This window comes from Ranitomeya variabilis, chromosome 1 (assembly GCF_051348905.1).
Source record: "Ranitomeya variabilis isolate aRanVar5 chromosome 1, aRanVar5.hap1, whole genome shotgun sequence".
In the NCBI taxonomy this organism is placed as follows: domain Eukaryota; kingdom Metazoa; phylum Chordata; class Amphibia; order Anura; family Dendrobatidae; genus Ranitomeya; species Ranitomeya variabilis.
In genome coordinates this window covers 1,102,908,581-1,102,929,201 of record NC_135232.1, presented here as the reverse complement: position 1 = coordinate 1,102,929,201, position 20,621 = coordinate 1,102,908,581, and the positions used below count along the sequence as shown (strand labels likewise).

General features: G+C 44.7%; 1 protein-coding gene across 3 annotated transcripts in view; it reads right to left on the bottom strand.

Moving 5' to 3' along the window:
• Window positions 1-20,621, bottom strand: part of PPP2R2C (protein phosphatase 2 regulatory subunit Bgamma) — a 219,736-nt gene that overhangs the window by 33,377 nt on the left and 165,738 nt on the right. For all 3 annotated transcript variants that reach the window (XM_077280111.1, XM_077280112.1, XM_077280113.1), the window contains one exon: window positions 11,068-11,232. In XM_077280111.1, the coding sequence (XP_077136226.1) occupies window positions 11,068-11,232 (165 nt within the window). The remainder of the gene's footprint in view (window positions 1-11,067; window positions 11,233-20,621) is intronic.

Genomic DNA, 20,621 nt, shown 5'->3' with positions numbered 1-20,621 from the left:
GCATCTGCAGCCCTACTTATATAGGCGCCACTTCATTGTGGAGATGGACCACAACCACCTCAGCTGGTTACATATGGGACGAATGGGAGGTTGCTACGCTGGAGCCTCACGCTCCAACAATACCACTTCAACATTCGCCACAAAAGGGGGAGTGACCACGGGAATGCTGACGTGTTATCCCAATAAAGAGAGTTTGCGGAAGGGTGCGCAGGGGAGCACAGGAATGTAATCCCCCCTAGCGCCCTCTAAAGTGGGGAGGTGTGAGGGATGAAGGAGACTCCATTTTGGAGATCTCCTTCTGCTCCCAGAACTGTGGCCCCCACCCGTGGGATAAGTACACAAATTTCCAAAAGAACAGGAACATGCCATATGGCCAGAGAATTAGAGGCCACATTTTAATTAAGGCGAGGAGGAACTGAGCTGGGACCCCCTATTGTCTTTCGTGAAAGGCAGCCAACATCAATCAGCTATCAATGGAAGGTGTAGACAGTTGGGCCCCAACACCTAGAGATGCATTATAAGAGTACTGTGAATCTCAGTGTTAAGTCCAATATACCTCCAGAATCCTGGGAGCCCTCCGCACACACACCTGCGTCTCATCGTTCTCTACTTGTCCCAGATACCGAGATATCGGTCCAGCACCAACAAACCTGTTGAGAAGTCAGTTGTCCCATTTGGACCCCCCACTAGGAAGTTATGACCCATCATAGATATTGGGAATTATTTCAGCTAGGAGGTCAAGGGAGGAGATTTCAGTCCGACCCAGAGGGGCGATGGCAAATATGGGAGGGGGCGAGCTAAGGGTTAAAAGCTAGCTACACACCTTTAGCCAGCGTCATTGTTCTACCATGGAAGCTGCGTCACGTCACACGTGGAGACGGACCAGAAACTAAGAAAGTACCTGTGGGCTTGAGAGCTTCCCTGGGCCCACGTGTTATAAGGAACGATAACATGACACATAGAGCTAACTGCAATCCCATACCTGTACCCTACCTTTATCTGTACTTCTGGCTGTAATATCTGAATATTACTCTGTATATATTTGTATTCTCTAGTGTGACTTTCGGCAATTAAAATATCAATTAATTTTGGGCTGCTCTTTTATCTCGAATCCTGATTTCTCACATCTGTGAGTCTGGCTAGTACATATACGCTACAAGCGGTTAGTTTCTGACCTGATGTAAGCTTGTTAACGAATCAGGCTTATATCTATCGAGGAACTGGTGGCAGCATACCGTTCTGGTGTTACTGGGGGATCCTGCCAGTGACTGACCAGAGGTTTTGTGTTATATTATATATTTTTTAATATGATTTCAACACTCCAATTAATTAATACGAATGATAGAGATATTAATTGGTTTTGTTATTAGTATATATATATATATATATATATATATATATATATATATATATAGGAAAAAATTGGAACAGCATCCAGTGTTACCTCCAATAATATGCAAAGCTTTCCTAACCACCGATCCAGTGACCTCCAAACATAGAACCAAAAAAAGGAAAACAGCACAAAAAATAACTCAAGAAAAAGTGGACTTTAATGCCTGAATGGCGTGGCGACGTTTCGGATATACTATCCTTTCTCAAGCCTTCTCAAGCTTGAGAAAGGATAGTATATCCGAAACGTCGCCACGCCGTTCAGGCATTAAAGTCCACTTATTCTTCAGTTATTTTTTGTGCTATTTTCCTTTTTTTGGTTCTATATATATATGTACTTTCCAATGGAGTTCACAGAAAGCTGATTGAAAACATGTCCAGCCACATGTTAATTGTCCGAATGGTCAGTCTAAACAAAGGACATTTATCTTCAAAGATGAGAACCAATGGAATGGACTTGTTCCCATGAGATGGTATCATGTTAATTAGACAAATACTTGTTAGGCTACTTTCACACTAGCGTCGTGCACTGCACGTCGCAATGCGACGTTGCGGCGCACCGATGCAAACTGTGAAAGCGTCGCACAACGGAGGCAGCGGATGCTGTTTTTCAACGCATCCGCTGCCCCATTGTGAGGTGCGGGGAGGCGGGGGCGGAGTTCCGGCCGCGCATGCACGGTTGGAAAAGACGGTCACGACGCAGCAAAAAACGTTACTTGTAACGTTTTTTGGTGGTGACGGTCCGACGCAACCGTCGCACGACGGTTGTGACGTGTGGCAATGCATCACACTGCGTCGCTAATGCAAGTCTATGGAGAATTAGCGCATCCTGCAAGCACTTTTGCAGGATGCGTTTTTTCTACAAAACGACGCATAGCGACGTGCAGTACACGACGCTAGTGTGAAAGTAGCCTTAAGCCCCCAGGGATGCCGGGTGGTGTTCTTATCTAATTGGCCTGAAGGTTTCAGTACAGATACCACGATATAGATCAAAAGCTTTCAGATAAGGGTACCGTCACACATTGAAATTTCCATCGCTACGACGTTACGATTCGTGACGTTCTAGCGATATCGTTACGATATCGCAGTGTCTGACACGCAGCAGCGATCAGGGACCCTGCTGAGAATCGTACGTCGTAGCAGATCGTTTGGAACTTTCTTTCGTCGCTTGATCACCCGCTGACATCGCTGGATCGTTGTGTGTGACAGCGATCCAGCGATGTCTTCGCTTGTAACCAGGGTAAACATCGGGTAACTAAGCGCAGGGCCGCGCTTAGTTACCCGATGTTTACCCTGGTTACCCGGGGACTTCGGCATCGCTCCAGCGCCGTGATTGCAACGTGTGACCGCAGTCTACGACGCTGGAGCGATGATCATACGACGCTGCGACGTCACGGATCGTGCCGTCGCAGCGATGAAAATTTCAATGTGTGACGGTACCCTTAGATTGAATGGACAGTGACTTTACATATACAGGTCCTTCTCAAAAAATTAGCATATAGTGTTAAATTTCATTATTTACCATAATGTAATGATTACAATTAAACTTTCATATATTATAGATTCATTATCCACCAACTGAAATTTGTCAGGTCTTTTATTGTTTTAATACTGATGATTTTGGCATACAACTCCTGATAACCCAAAAAACCTGTCTCAATAAATTAGCATATTTCACCCGTCCAATCAAATAAAAGTGTTTTTTAATAACAAACAAAAAAACCATCAAATAATAATGTTCAGTTATGCACTCAATACTTGGTCGGGAATCCTTTGGCAGAAATGACTGCTTCAATGCGGCGTGGCATGGAGGCAATCAGCCTGTGACACTGCTGAGATGTTATGGAGGCCCAGGATGCTTCAATAGCGGCCTTAAGCTCATCCAGAGTGTTGGGTCTTGCGTCTCTCAACTTTCTCTTCACAATATCCCACAGATTCTCTATGGGGTTCAGGTCAGGAGAGTTGGCAGGCCAATTGAGCACAGTAATACCATGGTCAGTAAACCATTTACCAGTGGTTTTGGCACTGTGAGCAGGTGCCAGGTCGTGCTGGAAAATGAAATCTTCATCTCCATAAAGCATTTCAGCCGATGGAAGCATGAAGTGCTCCAAAATCTCCTGATAGCTAGCTGCATTGACCCTGCCCTTGATGAAACACAGTGGACCAACACCAGCAGCTGACATGGCACCCCACACCATCACTGACTGTGGGTACTTGACACTGGACTTCAGGCATTTTGGCATTTCCTTCTCCCCAGTCTTCCTCCAGACTCTGGCACCTTGATTTCCGAATGACATGCAAAATTTGCTTTCATCAGAAAAAAGAACTTGGGACCACTTAGCAACAGTCCAGTGCTGCTTCTCTGTAGCCCAGGTCAGGCGCTTCTGCCGCTGTTTATGGTTCAAAAATGGCTTTACCTGGGGAATGCGGCACCTGTAGCCCATTTCCTGCACACGCCTGTGCACGGTGGCTCTGGATGTTTCCACACCAGACTCAGTCCACTGCTTCCTCAGGGTCTGGTCACCTCTTCTCATTGTACAGCGTTTTCGGCCACATTGTTTCCTTCCAACAGACTTACCATTGAGGTGCCTTGATACAGCACTCTGGGAACAGCCTATTTGTTGAGAAATTTCTTTCTGGGTCTTACCCTCTTGCTTGAGGGTGTCAATGATGGCCTTCTTGACATCTGTCAGGTCGCTAGTCTTACCCATGATGGGGGTTTTGAGTAATGAACCAGGCAGGGAGTTTTTAAAAGCCTCAGGTATCTTTTGCATGTGTTTAGAGTTAATTAGTTGATTCAGAAGATTAGGGTAATAGGTCGTTTAGAGAACCTTTTCTTGATATGCTAATTTATTGAGACAGGTTTTTTGGGTTATCAGGAGTTGTATGCCAAAATCATCAGTATTAAAACAATAAAAGACCTGACAAATTTCAGTTGGTGGATAATGAATCTATAATATATGAAAGTTTAATTGTAATCATTACATTATGGTAAATAATGAAATTTAACACTATATGCTAATTTTTTGAGAAGGACCTGTAAATGAGGTTTGCCTGGGACACAGGGTGACAGAGAGACACAGATTTGGATGAGCGAGAAATCAGAGAGAGAGGCTGATTTGACTCCTACTATTTCCAATGTAATGTATGACTTATGACTTTATTGATTATTTGCTATTTTGAGTGACTGTTTATATTTATTATCTTTTATTAACCCCTTAACGACCGCCGATACGCCTTTTAACGGCGGCCGCTAAGGGTACTTAATCCACAGCGCCGTTAATTAACGGCGCTGTGGAAAAAGTGAATAGCGCCCCCCAGAGTCGGATTTTCTCTGGGGTCTCGGTTGCCGAGGGTAGCCGAGACCCCAGAGAACATGATTCGGGGGGGTTTTACCGACCCCCGAGTTGCGATCGCCGGTAATTAACCGTTTACCGGCGGTCGCAACAAAAAAAAAAAAAACGCGATTTGCCGTTTAATTTCTCTGTCCTCCGATGTGATCGCACATCGGAGGACAGAGAAATGTGGTCCCCGATGGCCCCCAATAGCCCCCCAATACTTACCTACCTCCCCCGGTGTTCCTCGTGTCTCCCCATGGGCGCCGCCATCTTTCTTCCGGGAAAAAATGGCGGGCGCACGCGCAGTGCGCCCGCCGCCCGGCACCCGGATGTTCTTTGGGGTCTCGGCTGCCGGGGGTAGCCGAGACCCCAAAGAACATGATCGGGGTCGGTTTGCACCGACCCCTGCTTTGCGATCGCCGGTAATTAACAGTTTACCGGCGACCGCAAAAAAAAAAAAAAAAAAGCGATCAGTTATTTCTCTGCCCTCTGATGTGATCGCACATCAGAGGACAGAGAAATAGGGGGATTCGGGGACCCTATCATACTCACCCGGGGTCCCTGGGTCCTCTTCTGTCTTCTCCTGCCAGCCGGCTTTTTCATCATGGCGGGCGCATGCGCAGTGCGTCCGCCATCTGCTGCCATCTGCCGGCCGGCAGGAGAAGACAAGTTGGGGCTAAAATTAGGGTTAGGGTTAGGGTTAGGGTTAGGGTTAGAGTTAGGGTTAGGGTTAGAGTTAGGGTTAGGGTTAGGGTTAGGGTTAGAGTTAGGGTTAGGGTTAGGGTTAGGGTTAGAGTTAGGGTTAGGGTTAGGGTTAGAGTTAGGGTTAGGGTTAGGGTTAGAGTTAGGGTTAGAGTTAGGGTTAGGGTTAGGGTTAGAGTTAGGGTTAGGGTTAGGGTTAGGGTTAGAGTTAGGGTTAGGGTTAGGGTTAGGGTTAGGGTTAGGGTTAGGGTTAGAGTTAGGGTTAGAGTTAGGGTTAGGGTTGGGGCTAAATTTAGGGTTAGGGCTAGGGTTAGGGTTAGGCTACTTTCACACTAGCGTTTTTTGGCTTCCGTCGCAATGCGTCGTTGGAGAAAAAACGCATCCTGCAAAAGTGCTTGCAGGATGCGTTTTTTCTCCATTGGCTTGCATTAGCGACGCATTGCGACGGATTGCCACATGTCGCATCCGTCGTGCGACGGATGCGTCGTGCTTCGGCGGACCGTCGACACAAAAAAAACTACATGTAACTTTTTTGTGCGACGTGTCCACCATTTCCGACCGCGCATGCGTGGCCGGAACTCCGCCCCCGCCTCCCCGCACCTCACAATGGGGCAGCGGATGCGTTGAAAAAACAGCATCCGCTGCACCCGTTGTGCGGCGCTTACAACGCTAGCGTCGGTACGTCGGCCCGACACATTACGATGGGCCGAGTACGACGCTAGTGTGAAAGTAGCCTTAGGCTTCTTTCACACTTGCGTCGGTACGGGGCGGTCGCAATGCGTCGGCCCGATGTACCGACGCACGTTGTGAAAATTGTGCACAACGTGGGCAGCGGATGCAGTTTTTCAACGCATCCGCTGCCCAGTCTATGTCCTGGGGAGGAGGGGGCAGAGTTACGGCCACGCATCCGCGGAAATGGCGGACGCGACGTACAAAAAAAAGGTTACATTGAACTTTTTTTGTGACGACGGGGGCTAAAGTTATGGTTAGGGTTGGGGCTAAAGTTAGGGTTGGGGCTAAAGTTAGGGTTAGAGTTGGGATTAGGGTTAGGGTTTGGATTAGGGTTGGGATTAGTGTTACGTTTGGGATTAGGGTTGGGATTAGGGTTAGGGTTGGGATTAGGGTTAGGGGTGTGTTGGATTTAGGGTTTTGATTAGGGTTATGGTTAGGGTTGAGATTAGGGCTGTTTTGGGGTTAGGGTTGTGATTATCGTTAGGGTTGTGATTAGGATTATGGATCGGGTTGAGATTAGGGTTAGGGCTGTGTTGGGGTTAGGGTTGGAGTTAGAATTGGGGGGTTTCCACTGTTTAGGTACATCAGGGGGTCTCCAAACACGACAGCCAATTTTGCGCTAAAAAAGTCAAATGGTACTCCCTCCCTTCTGAGCTCTGCCGTGCGCCCAAACAGTGGTTTACCCCCACATATGGGGCATCAGCGTACTCGGGATAAATTGGACAACAACTTTTGGGGTCCAATTTCTCCTGTTACCCTTGTGAAAATAAAAACTTGGGGGCTAAAAATCTTTTTTGTTGGAAAAAAATATATTTTTTTATTTTCACTACTCTGCATTATAAATTTCTGTGAAGCACTTGAGCTTTCAAAGTTCTCACCACATATCTAGATAAGTTCCTTAGGGGGTCTAGTTTCCAAAATTTGGTCACTTGTGGGGGTTTCTACTGTTTAGGTACATTAGGGGTCTGCAAACGCAACATAACGCCCGCAGACAATTCTATCAAAGTCTGCATTCCAAAATGGCGCTCCTTCCCTTCCGAGCTCTGCCGTGCGCCCAAACAGTGGTTTACCCCCACATATGGGGTACCAGCATACTCAGGACAAATTGGACAACAACTTTTGGGGTCCAATTTCTCTTGTTACCCTTGTGAAAATAAAAACTTGGGGGCTAAAAATCTTTTTTGTTGGAAAAAAATATTTTTTTTTATTTTCACTACTCTGCATTATAAATTTCTGTGAAGCACTTGAGCTTTCAAAGTTCTCACCACATATCTAGATAAGTTCCTTAGGGGGTCTAGTTTCCAAAATTTGGTCACTTGTGGGGGTTTCTACTGTTTAGGTACATTAGGGGTCTGCAAACGCAACATAACACCCGCAGACAATTCTATCAAAGTCTGCATTCCAAAATGGCGCTCCTTCCCTTCCGAGCTCTGCCGTGCGCCCAAACAGTGGTTTACCCCCACATATGGGGTACCAGCATACTCAGGACAAATTGGACAACAACTTTTGGGGTCCAATTTCTCTTGTTACCCTTGTGAAAATAAAAACTTGGGGGCTAAAAAATCTTTATTGTTAAAAAATATATATTTTTTATTTTCACGACTCTGCATTATAAACTTCTGTGATGCACTTGGGCATTCAAAGTTCTCACTACACATCTAGATAAGTTCCATGGGGGGTCTAGTTTCCAAAATGGGGTCACTTTTGGGGGGTTTCTGCTGTTTAGGCACATCAGGGGCTCTCCAAACGCGACATGGCGTCCGATCTCAATTCCAGTCAATTTTGCATTGAAAAGTCAAATGGCGCTCCTTTGCTTCCGAGCTCAGCCATGCGCCCAAACAGTTCTTTACCCCCACATATGGGGTGTCGGCGTACTCAAGACAAATTGTACAACAGCTTCTGGGGTCCATTTTCTCCTGTTACCCTTGGTAAAATAAAAATTTGGAGGCAAAAAGATCATTTTTGTAGAAAAAATGCGATTTTTTTATTTTCACGGCTCTACGTTATAAACTTCTGTGAAGCACCTGGGGGTTTAAAGTGCTCACCACACATCTAGATAAGTTCCTTAAGGGGTCTAGTTTCCAAAATGGTGTCATATGTGGGGGGTCTCTACTGTTTAGGCACATCAGCGGCTCTCCAAACGTGACATGGCGTCCGATCTCAATTCCAGCCAATTCTACATTGAAAAAGTAAAACGACACTCCTTCTCTTCCAAGCTCTGCGGTGCGCCCAAACAGTGGTTTACCCCCATATATGGGGTATCGACGTACTCAGGAGAAATTGCACAACAACTTTTGTGGCCTAATTTCTCCTGTTACCCTTGTGAAAATAAAAATTTGGGGGCAAAAAGATCATTTTTGTAGAAAAAATGAGATTTTTTATTTTCACGGCTCTACGTTATAAACTTCTGTGAAGCACTTGGGGGTTCAAAGTGCTCACCACACATCTAGATAAGTTCCTTAAGGGGTCTAGTTTCCAAAATGGTATCACTTGTGGGGGGTTTCCACTGTTTAGGCACATCAGGGACTCTCCAAACGCGACATGGCATCCGATCTCAATTCCAGCCAATTCTGCATTGAAAAAGTCAAACGGTGCTCCTTCACTTCCAAGCTCTGCGGTGCGCCCAAACAGTGGTTTACCTCCACATATGGGGTATCGACGTACTCAGGAGAAATTGCACAACAACTTTTGTGGTCTAATTTCTCCTGTTACCCTTGTGAAAATAAGAATTTGTGGGCGAAAAAATCATTTTTGTGAAAACAAATGCGATTTTTTATTTTCACGGCTCTACGTTATAAACTTCTGTGAAGCACTTGGGGGTTCAAAGTGCTCACCACACATCTAGATAAGTTCCTTGGGGGGTCTAGTTTCCAAAATGGTGTCACTTGTGGGGGGTTTCCACTGTTTAGGCACATTAGGGGCTCTCCAAACGCGACATGGCGTCCGATCTCAATTCCAGCCAATTCTGCATTGAAACAGTCAAACGGTGCTCCTTCACTTCCAAGCTCTGCGGTGCGCCCAAACAGTGGTTTACCTCCACATATGGGGTATCGGTGTACTCAGGAAAAATTGCACAACAAAATTTGTGGTTAAATTTCAGTTTTTACACTTGTGAAAATTAAAAAAAATGGTTCTGAAGTAAAATGTTTGCAAAAAAAAGTAAAATGTTCATTTTTTTCTTCCACATTGTTTTAGTTCCTGTGAAGTACGTAAAGGGTTAATAAACTTCTTGAATGTGGTTTTGAGCAGCTTGAGGGGTGCAGTTTTTAGAATGGTGTCACACTTGGTTATTTTCTATCATATAGACCCCTCAAAATCACTTCAAAGGTGATGTGGTCCCTAAAAAAAACATGGTGTTGTAAAAATGAGAAATGGCTGGTCAACTTTTAACCCTTATAACTCCCTAACAAAAAAAAAAATTGTTTCCAAAATTGTGCTGATGTAAAGTAGACATGTGAGAAATGTTATTTATTAACTATTTTTTGTGACATATCTCTCTGATTTAAGGGCATAAAAATACAAAGTTTGAAAATTGCAAAATTTTAAAAATTTTCGCCATATTTCCATTTTTTTCATAAATAATCGCAAGTAATATCGAAGAAATGTTACCACTAACTTGAAGTACAACATGTCACGAAAAAACAATCTCAGAATCAGCAGGATCCGATAAAGCGTTCCAGAGTTATAACCTCATAAAGTGACACTGGTCAGAATTGTAAAAATTGGCTCGGTCATTAAGTACCAAATTGGCTCTGTCACTAAGGGGTTAAGTAAATTCATTTTAGTTTATTCAATTGTCGTGTGAGCATTTATTTATTCATCACAATTCTTTGAACCTAAAACAAAACAGGTTTATATATACAGTATATTCCCGACCTGGGACTGGTGAAATATATACCGCCCTCACTGCAGTGTGCCTCGATAACCAGTAAGTAACACGGTAGCCTCTCCGGCGACCACTTATCCTAGGTGCAGTTCCCTGACTGACCTTAGGGTAAGGGGGAGCGCCAGAGAGCTGCAACTGTGTAAGCTCCCTCACAGATTGGTGACGGCAGGGGGATATCTGTATCCCCTGGCTCTCATTTCCTTACAACCTCCATATACAGCCTGCACCCCTCATATACTGTCTGAACCCCCATATACAGACTGCATCCCCATATACAGCATGAACCCCCATATAAAGATTGCACCCCATATACAGTCTGTAACCTCTGTATAATCTACACCCCATATATAGTTTGCTCACCATATACAGACTGTACTGCCATACACAGTCTGCACCCCAATATACAGTACAGTCTGCACCCCTCACAAACAGTCTGCTCCCTCATTTACAGGCTGCCCCCCCTGTATACACCCAGAACCCCCATATACAGCCTGCACACTCCATATACAGTCTGTACCCTGCATACAAAGACTGCACCCCCATACTGTCTGCACCCCCCATATACAGCCTGCATCCCCATGTACACCTGTACCCTGATTACCTCCATCTTCTCCAGCTGCTGCTGCTTCCTTCATACAGTCTCTAGGATGGCTTCCCCCACACAAGTCACATGGGCATGATGTCCTCACAGGTAATTCACATTTAGGATTTATCATCCTCGGTCCCTGGACGGGTTCGATCACTGCTCCTCTGCCCATGCAGCGCTCACCTCTTGAACCTCCACCACCTTCCCCCTCCGATCCCCCAAATTGAAACGGCAGTACTGACACTTTGTCCATCAGAGAAGAAGAGGCCTTCATGGTGGCGCCGCCCCCAACCACCTGCCGCCCTAGGCACCCGCCCCTGGATGCCTAGTGCCAAATACGGCCCTATATATATATATATATATATATATATATATATATATATATATATAATATATGATCTTTCCAGAAGAATCAGATGTAAGCAATGACTTACGTTTGCAATGCTTGTCGCACAGCGCAGAGGCCCTCATGTCGCACAGCCTCAGAGATCCTTTGCTGCTACTGTACACAAAAAGGTTGCAGTGATCAGGGTGAAATTCGGCTGCTGTGATCACTTCGGTCAGGTCTTCCATGTTTGCAGGCTTGATGTCCACAATGTCTGATATTACAGATTATTAAGGAAAATGAATGTCATGTTAGTTGCAGTATTCATGCTCCGTGCGTGTAATTAAGGATTCCCATTTCAATTCACTAATGTAAGAAGCTGGGACAATTCTGATAGGCAATGTAATTGTCTCCTTTGCAGATGAGTCTCGGTTCAATCAATTCTAGAAAATTAGCAAAGTAATTTCCACTTATCAGTATTAACCCACTTACATGCTGCACAGAAACAGAGGTGCCTCAGATATTCTCTGATGGGTCTAGTTTATAAAGAATTTTCTATCATTATATTAGCAGTACTGGACTAAGGATGGTAAATGCCCCCGAACAAAAATTTAGCGTGGGGTCCAATGCACCTTCTGGAGACCAGACCGCACAATCTGGGCCACCTATCATGGAGGTAGTGGTGTAACAAATAGGTGCAGAAGTTGCAATTACACAAGAACCCTGGAGCCTAGAGGGCCCAAATGGTCCTTTTGGCCCATATTAGAAGATGAATACCATTACAGACCCATGATATTTAGGGGCCCTGTTGGAGATTTTGCACTGAGGCCTACAAGCAAAAAGTCATGCCACTGGGAAAAGTAGTCAAATATGTGCCGGTAAGTTATCGACTTGAGTCTTGGTGAATTTGCCAAACCTGCCACCCCCTTAGACAACAAGAGATTGATATGCATCGCCATTTCTTCTCAGCTAAACCAGACTGCCCAACAGCCATCGGGGATGCTCTTTTACGAGGTGAGCAGTAAAAATATCATACCTATATCTAACTTTTAAAGAGGTTATTCCACCAACAGAACAGATTACGAGAATGGTGGTCGTATGCCACCCCAAGGTGCAATAGTACTGCCGTGCTGTCACACACTATATGTACCGTTTCATCAGTGTTTTTACTCCTCATCTCAAAGGCTAAGCTGTGAGAGGTGACATCTTCTCACTATCCAGAGTAGCCCCAAAATAGCTGCTGCATTCCCTGCTTCTTCTTTTATACAGGCTATGATAATCCCTCCTGATTGGCTATGCGATTCCATGTGGTGAGATTGCTGCAAGGGAATATAAGGAAGCTCGCCCACTCGTGCCAAATGGTAATATGAGCCTTCTGTGACTTATGCAAAATTCTGCAATGTGGAAAATAGCAGAAGACATTTTAAGCGATTTGCACAAAAGTAATTGCAAATTGTTCCAATTTGCTGGGTTCAGTTAATTCCTAAAAGTATGATTTTCGTTCGCTCATTCAGTAATGTCTACACGTGTTATGTTTTTGTAAAGACGTGCGACCTCCAGAAGCTACCACACCTGGGACCAGAATCAGCCTCAGTGTTATTCATATTTCATTTTTTTTCTTGCTTCCATCAGAGGTATTCCCTTACGCACATCTCCAAAGGAAGCCTCAGATAAGCATCGCCTATTAAATCCCATTGCAAAAAAATTGTGTACAGTGCAGCATACATTTTTTTTATTGTGAATACAGGAGGAAACGAAGCAAACAGGTTATAAGAATCAATGTTTGTCTTTTTTATAAATATATGTATATCACAATAAAAGGTGAATAAAGTTCATGGAAAGACAGACTAACAGACAGGGTCAGATAAAGGTGCTGCATGAATACATAAATAGAAATAGTACATAATATATGAGAGCAGCTTATACACTCAGGTAAGATGTGCCCCTGCATGAACCTTAAGTAACCATAACTTACCAGGGGATGGACTGTAACTGACCCTGGGCCGGATGACAGGACCCCGACGCGCGTTTCGCGTGTTTCAGACACAGCTTTCTCAAAGTGACCAGACCTGTCCATCAGCCAGCTCCAATCGAAAAAAACACCTCACCTGAACAAATTCCTTGCTCATAAGATATTTGGGATATTAAACAGTTAACACGAGCAGCTGCTCGAGTGAAAAAATGTTAGAACATCTTCTGGTGCTGTCAGCAAGGTGATACGTTTCTACGGAATTTATATCCAAGTTTCAACAATATCATTTGCATCTACCGAAAAAAAAAAGGAGACTGAAATGCAAATATCCACAATCTGCTGCTCAGCATATGTGCACCATATCTGCAGAAAGAAACCTAATATACGCGGATATCAGCTGAAGAAGATAACTAGCTAAAGGGAACAGGTCAGGGCGATTTTACTACTGAAGTGGTACGGCTGTATAGCTCCTAGTACAAGAGTAAAAATGATACCTGTCTTGTAGTAATCCAATGTGTCAGCGCTGGGAAATTACATCTTGAAGCCACATGTAAATTACCTTAGAAGTGCAATGGGGGTGTGTCAATCTATTTGGAGTTCATCAACACGCCCAAAATGCACTTCCAGGCAGCTTTAAAGTTTGATTTGTCACCAATGCGAAGTGTCAGAATAATGGTATCATTTTACATCAGGCACTAAGGTCTGTGAATATATCGCTATACCCCTAAAATTACATAACACGTGCAACCTGTTATTTATGTCAAAAGTGATGCATACGTAACAATATTAAATATATTATAAACATTTTTAGGAACCGAAGCAACTCAGCCATAAAGTAAAGACCAGGTAAAGTTAGAGCGGGGTCATCGAGTATTGAGGAACATAGGGTAGAAAAGTCACCAACCTCCTGCTGACACCATAACTTCAGAGCCCATGCCTCCTCTGGTATTAAAATCAGTACAAACACTGCGCCCCCGCCGGGAACCTCATGGCCAAGCAGCCTTACATCACCAAGCACAATGCCGAGCATTGTATGGAGTGGTGTAAAGCTACCACCACTGGTCTCTGGAGGAAAAATGTCCTGTAGAGTAACGGATCACTGATAGATGAATCTGGGTTTGATGAATGTCAGGAGAACGTTACCCGCCTGACTGCATTGTCCCGCTGTACAGTTTGGCAGAGATGGGGTAATGCTATGGGGTTGTGTTCAGGGGTAAGCCTCGATCAATTAGTTCCAGTGATGTAAATCTAAATGTTTCAGCACAAGACATTTTGGACAATTACAGCTTCCAAATATTTAGGGAAAGTTTGTGAAGGCCCCTTTTCTGTTCCCCATGACTGTGCCCAATGCATGAGGTTCATAAAGTCAGATTGGTGCGGAAGACCATGGCGCGGATCCCTGACCTCAACCCCATCCAATGCTTTTGGGATGAACTAAAACGGAGATTGTGAGCCCGATCCTCTCCTCCAACATCAGTGTCTGATCTCACAAATGCCCTTCTGGATGAATAGACAAAATGTCCCATACACACTTCCAAAGTCTTTTTAGAAAGTCTTCACCAGAAGAGTGGAAGCTGTAATAGCTGATAAGGAGCCGATTCCTTATTAATGCCTATGGATTCAGAATGGGGTGTAACGTGGAGGTGTCCGAATAAATTCTTCAGTATGTATAGTGTACATGTACAAATTTATAAAATGAAATTCACCGTTTCAAAAATCGAAGGAGTCAATACGGCGACTGCATAGAACATGCCAACCTCCCCAAAACATGAAACATTTTGGAACCATCTGTACAGGAAGGATTAGGTGCCTAATATATCACATTGTGCATAGTTGTTTTGCATGTAAATGAGACGCAGCAGATTCAGGCACAGAATGGAAAAGCCAATAAAAATAATTACCAAGTACAAAGAGATTGTATTATCAGCCGGTCGCAAATGATGGGACTGCGGTAGTAGCTCACTATTTCACTGCAGTGCTTAAAACTGCAGGAAAAAGTCTTTACAAGCGATCATGTGGAGTCACACAGGTCTTAAATGCTCCAGCTCTTCTCTTGACAATTATTGTGGAGCACAAAGGGAGGACGGGGAGTCCATGACAATTACTGGTGGCTGACAAGATACCTATCTGCGCTGCGCTCGGATTTACCACTAGGGAAATTTTTACAAATCTCTATGGTTCTGCATACAGAACAATCCATTGATCAGTAAAGCATCCCGAACAGATGAACATCCAGTGAAGTGATGAGAGTGGAGATCGATTCCAACGGCAAACGATTGTGTTCTATTGCCCAATGAATTTTCTCATCCCTGCCTGATCTCCGCTACAGGATGGACAAAGCACCGTCACCGACAAGGCAGGGGTTCGCATGGTTTAGACTTTTCATTGCTTTTCTTATGCGTTGTTTAGGGACTCATCCTATTGACAAGAGGAGTGGTAATACCAATTTATCAATGTATTCATACAGTTCCAGACGGAGTAGAGATGAGCGAAACAAAACTGTAAAGTTCGGGGTTCATACTGGACACCTCCGAACACTGACTCCTCCTGAAAGTTCCTTTTACAGTATGGGAGTCCAGAAGGGGGGAGAGATACAGAGAGATATAGACCATTGATTTCTATGGGGTTCAAGTTCGAGTACATTTCTGGCACCCGAACCGAACTTTGGACTAAAGTTTGGTCGACCCCAAACTTTCACGGGTCCTTTCATCCCTAAGTAGGAGTGGCAACCCAACATGAATTTCAAAGAAAATATTATTTCTTCTAATCTTATGGAGAATGCAAGAATTTGCTAAAACAGTCATGTCAGTGGAGACGACGAGTCTTCTGTAAGATTTCCTTATAAAAAAATGTCTCCTTTTTAATGGTTCATGGTCCACCTACTCAGGAAAACGTCCAGATGTTTGATCTGATTCATGGCGTCTTCCTGAATACTATACATATGTAGAGATTTTGTGTATTATGGCTGACCGCACTGTGACATCCATATGCCTAATAGGCCACTTAGTGGGGGGACTTCCACTTTAAAGAGGTATTTCCAACTTCATTATGTATGGTATATCCACAGAATATAGGTCATTAACCCACCACTGATCTTAAGAATGGGAACAAAGAAGTGGCTGCACATGTATGGTTCTCTATAGTTCTTTCAAAGGGAGTTCTGAAAAGAGCCATGTACAGTGTTTGAAGCAGTGTCTTTATAGAAGCAGAAGGAGAAAAATAAAATAGAAAAAAAGCAGGATCAAGGTTATGCTGCATTTCGATAAAAGAGCCAATGACTTTGAAAGCTGAAAAAAACCCAGGCTTATTTTACGCAGTTTTAAAGAGGTTATCTCATTGTCAATCTCCAGGAACACACTGCTCCTCTGCCTCTCGAATTCTTGCTTATCGGAGGTGTTGATCTCCTGATGATTGACAGTTCAGGCCAGTGGCATGGTCGTGCTGCTGGCCTGAACTACTTTCGATGCTACAAGAAGAGTCTGCTTTGAATCTACAGCATTGGAGAAGGGCAGAGCAGCGATCCGGCTAGGTAGTCACTCGTGTGTCAGACAGTTATCCTGAATCTGGCTGTAGAAGGTCATCGCAATTAGCTCTACAAGCACCTTCTTGATTTTTGCATCTCTGTTATGGAGTGATATCCTTCTCCCTCTAGGACCCAATAGTTACCTCCCCTTCTGATAATAATTAACAAACCATTTAGAAGGTTTAAATAAATTCAGTTTTTTCACTAGGGTGCTGTTGTTAGCTCAATTTCCTTCTGTCTGGTTCAGTTGGCAAGTGGCTTCTTGGAGAACTCTTGGAGGATTGATGGCATGAAATATCGGTGGTCTTCTCAAGCTAAGGGTATCCCTTTGTTTGTCCACCCTCTCTGTCTTTAGTTGTAGTGGAGGCTGACTAGCGCTAACCCCATCCCCTCCTTATCCAGGGCCTATTACTAGGGTCAGGAAGAGATTAGGTTCCTGCTTGGCGATAGGTGTGGAGCCTATTTAGGAATGCTTAGGGCAGACAGGGTGTCGTTTGATCTGCTTAGGGTCTCTACTTCCCTCTTCCCTAGTGTTGGGGCTTCCCCCTCCCTTTCCCAGTTATCGTGCACCTTACTTCCCACTCACCCAGCGTGACATAGGTTCAGATCAGTGGTTATAAGCTCTATAGCAAAGAACTTGTAAGTACTATGCTCCTGGACTAAGATCGGCCACCGCTAATAGTCTTCAATCTAGGCAATGAGCTTTAAATCATGGAATTGAAAGTGCCTTTTAATTCTTTTTATTAAGAGGTAAATTTCAAAGTTGTATATTTTTTATAAGCACTTTGCAATTTTATCCACTTAAGATAATGAGACAACCTCCTGAACAAAAACAAAATTCTGAAAAACATCTGAATAGAAGAAGGAATTTCGAGATTGACATCGAACTCTATAGATTTTATTTTTACAACATCATAAAATTATTTTTTTTAATTGGAAATTGCCTGTAAATTAAAACTTCATTTTTTCTCGGTTTCAGATACATCACTTTGCATTGAGTTTACTGAATTTCTAATGATCTTGGCAGAATTCTATAGAGAATGCTGAGCACCATATGACTTTAGAGGATTTACTGATGAAAGAAGCCAGACTGGAATAGAACATTATGCTGATTAAAATAAGACGCTTTTCTTGATTTCCTAATTAATCTAAACCCATAGGAGCCCTAAAGAGATGCAAACAGCCATTATTAACATAGGATACCACGCTCCTGGAAGTACAGAGCCCGAAAATAAATGACTATTGTGGATACCAGCCTTCCTTGTGCGGCACGGCTGTATAATTGAAAGTGATGCTATCACTGATGCTCTACAATATACCCAAGAGTGTATGGAAAATAATCAGCTCTCCAGGAACTATGACTCTGCTTCAATTGACACAAAATAATTGAATCTGGATATCTGAAGACTCATAAAACATTCGGCTCCTCCACTGAGCACATACAATCTTTATTCAGTAATGAGAGGACATTAAAGCATTGAATCTTTTGTTCCACTTCTGTAGGTTCTTCTTAAGAAAGAACATACATGATATATAATATGATACAAAAACGCGGCTCTAGGGGAAGGGAAGAATTTCTAGAGCAGTGCTGTGAGCATAAGGCTTGCAGCAAATTCTGAAATGGAGTCTCCTCAGCAGTTGGAGAACAAGACAAATGACTTCTAGGCCAACAGCAGATTTCAAAATGGGGCCTCCTCAGTAGTATCAGAAGGCTTATGTACTCTGCACCATGTTGTAGGAAGATGGACCGGGCCGACGATACCTCTCTCATGTCGGTTCCGGAACTATCGGGGCTGTCACCATTGTTGCTGGGGGGAAAGCTTTCCGACCCAGACAGACCTTTACACTCAACTGTAGGGGGCGTGTCAGGGATAAAAGGGATGGTACGCGGGAAAGCAAGACACTTGGCGGGAAGACAGAGCGAGCAGCAGGAGAAGGTTGACTTACACTCCGTGGGGCTATGCGATAGTTCAGGCCTGCGCTGTAGCTCCTCAGCCCTTGCGCACGCTGACCGTGAGGGATGTGAATTCGTGTGCCCACTCACCTCGGCGACTGAGGGTCTGACCTGCATCGTTCCGCTGACTGCCACAAGTGTGCGGCCTAAATCTGACCAGGCGAATCATCTAGAACTGGGTAGCTTCATCCCAATCACCAGCACTGGACTGAGACACCTGACGGCAGTGTCAGAGACTGCTTCACATCGCCCTGGTAATCCAGAACCTCGCCTATGAGACAGTGCATCACCTTCCTTCAGGAACAGGGCAGAGACTTCATGCGTCACTTACGGATCCACCGTGGGATTTCAAGCTTTCACATTTTACCTGTTTCATTACCATTTGTTCTTACCCTGACATAATACCCAGTGTTACTCCCCTCTTAACCTTTTATCTCCCTGCATGGAGTATCCCTTGTAATAAACCCTTTAACTATTGTTCTGCCTCCTGCTCGTCACTGCATCCCGCGTACTTGCTATTCTATATTCGGCGTAGTCGGCAGGATGCAGTCTAACGGCGGCAGATCAAGCTGTTGCGGTGAGGTGCAGTATCTCTCAGGGGGCAATGTTGAACAATCTCCTTAAGTTTACGGGGAATAATACCATGTTATGGAGCTGGACTGAGCACATGAGGGGGATAATGAGGATGCATCCCATGACCCCTGCATTAGAGGCCGAGGTGTCCACGATAGCTTTGGATGGAGAAGTCAGAGACTCAGTCATGTTACGACCCCCCAGGGAACGAGACACCTTAAACAAAGGAGAGTAGGGGAGATAAGAATGTGTTTATTTAGCCGTATGCAAAGGGTGGGGAAATGGTGACTCAGTACATGAACACTCTACAGGAGATCCATACTGCTATCATTAGAAAAGACGGCATAGGCATAGGACCGACTGACATAACGTTGCGAGATCAGTTGGTGACAGGCTTGCAGGACGTGCTGACGAAACATGCTTTGCGGGAGCGCTTGCTGTTAAATTCTCGCATGACCTTTTCTGAAATAGGAAGTGAAGCACGCACACGCGAGCAGGAGCAGGGGGTGACAGTCCTGGTAGGGAAGGTCCGGATTGGAGAGGTGTTTGTGAACATGATCACCGAACCACAATGGGTAGAGGAATTGTGGAAAGAAATCCAGGATATTCGAGGAGAGTTGGCTGATGCAAAGATCAGTAGGTACTTCGATTCCGCCAGGGGGCAGAGATGGCCCTGAACCTTGCCGAGAATCAAAGATGTACTGTCGAGAGAGATCCCTCATCTGTTACAATTGTGGAGAAATTGGACATTTCGCTCGGGAGTGCTCGGATGGTGTAGGTCCTTTCAAAGTTGTCTGTTAAACTAGAGGGCTCCGAGTCTGGGGGACGCCGCCCGGAGCCTGAACAGTCACAAAGGAGTAACAGAAGTCCCACAAATCTAGTCTCTATGTGCCCTGTCATCTGGGCTGAACTGGACAGTCGAGCAGTACGTTGCCTGGTGGATACTGGCTCACAGGTGACTACGATGCCTGAAACTTACTTTCGGCACTTTCCTGAAACAAAGCGGCCTGAGTGGGGCCAAGTGATAAAACTGATAGCTGCCAATTGCTTGCCCATCCAGGTCACAGGGGTGGTCTGGATGCAAATAACCATCTGTGACAAAGATCTGGGTCGGAAGGGAGTAGTGTTGACCAGGAGGGGAGCAGGACACGGACATGCCGTCACCCTGGGAATGAATGTACTGAAGGAGTTCGGGAGTCCCCTCGTTAATGAGCCCTCAGATGTAACCCTGAAACAGTTCCAACAGTTAATCTGCGTGGCTCAAGCCCAGGAATACTCCAGTGGCGGATGAACATTGGGAAAAGTCATTGTCCCAGCCTCTGCTAAGCTCGCTCTGCAACCAGGACAAACCGTGCTTACCCTGCTTGTACAGTCTTGTATCCCGCTAGAAGGAGCTGAAATCCATATCGAACCAGCTGCTACGGAAAAATTACTCCCAGGACTCCTTGTGGCGTGAGCACTAGCCATTGTACACCACTGCCCCCTCCGACTTTCCTAATCGTTGCCGAGGACTTTGCCACGCACTTCAAAAATAAGATAGACCAAACAAGTCAAGTCTTTATTGTCCAACCACCACAACCCCTTTGTATGAGAGACCAATGCCCAAACCCCATAACTTCACTCTCCAAAATCTCTGAAGGG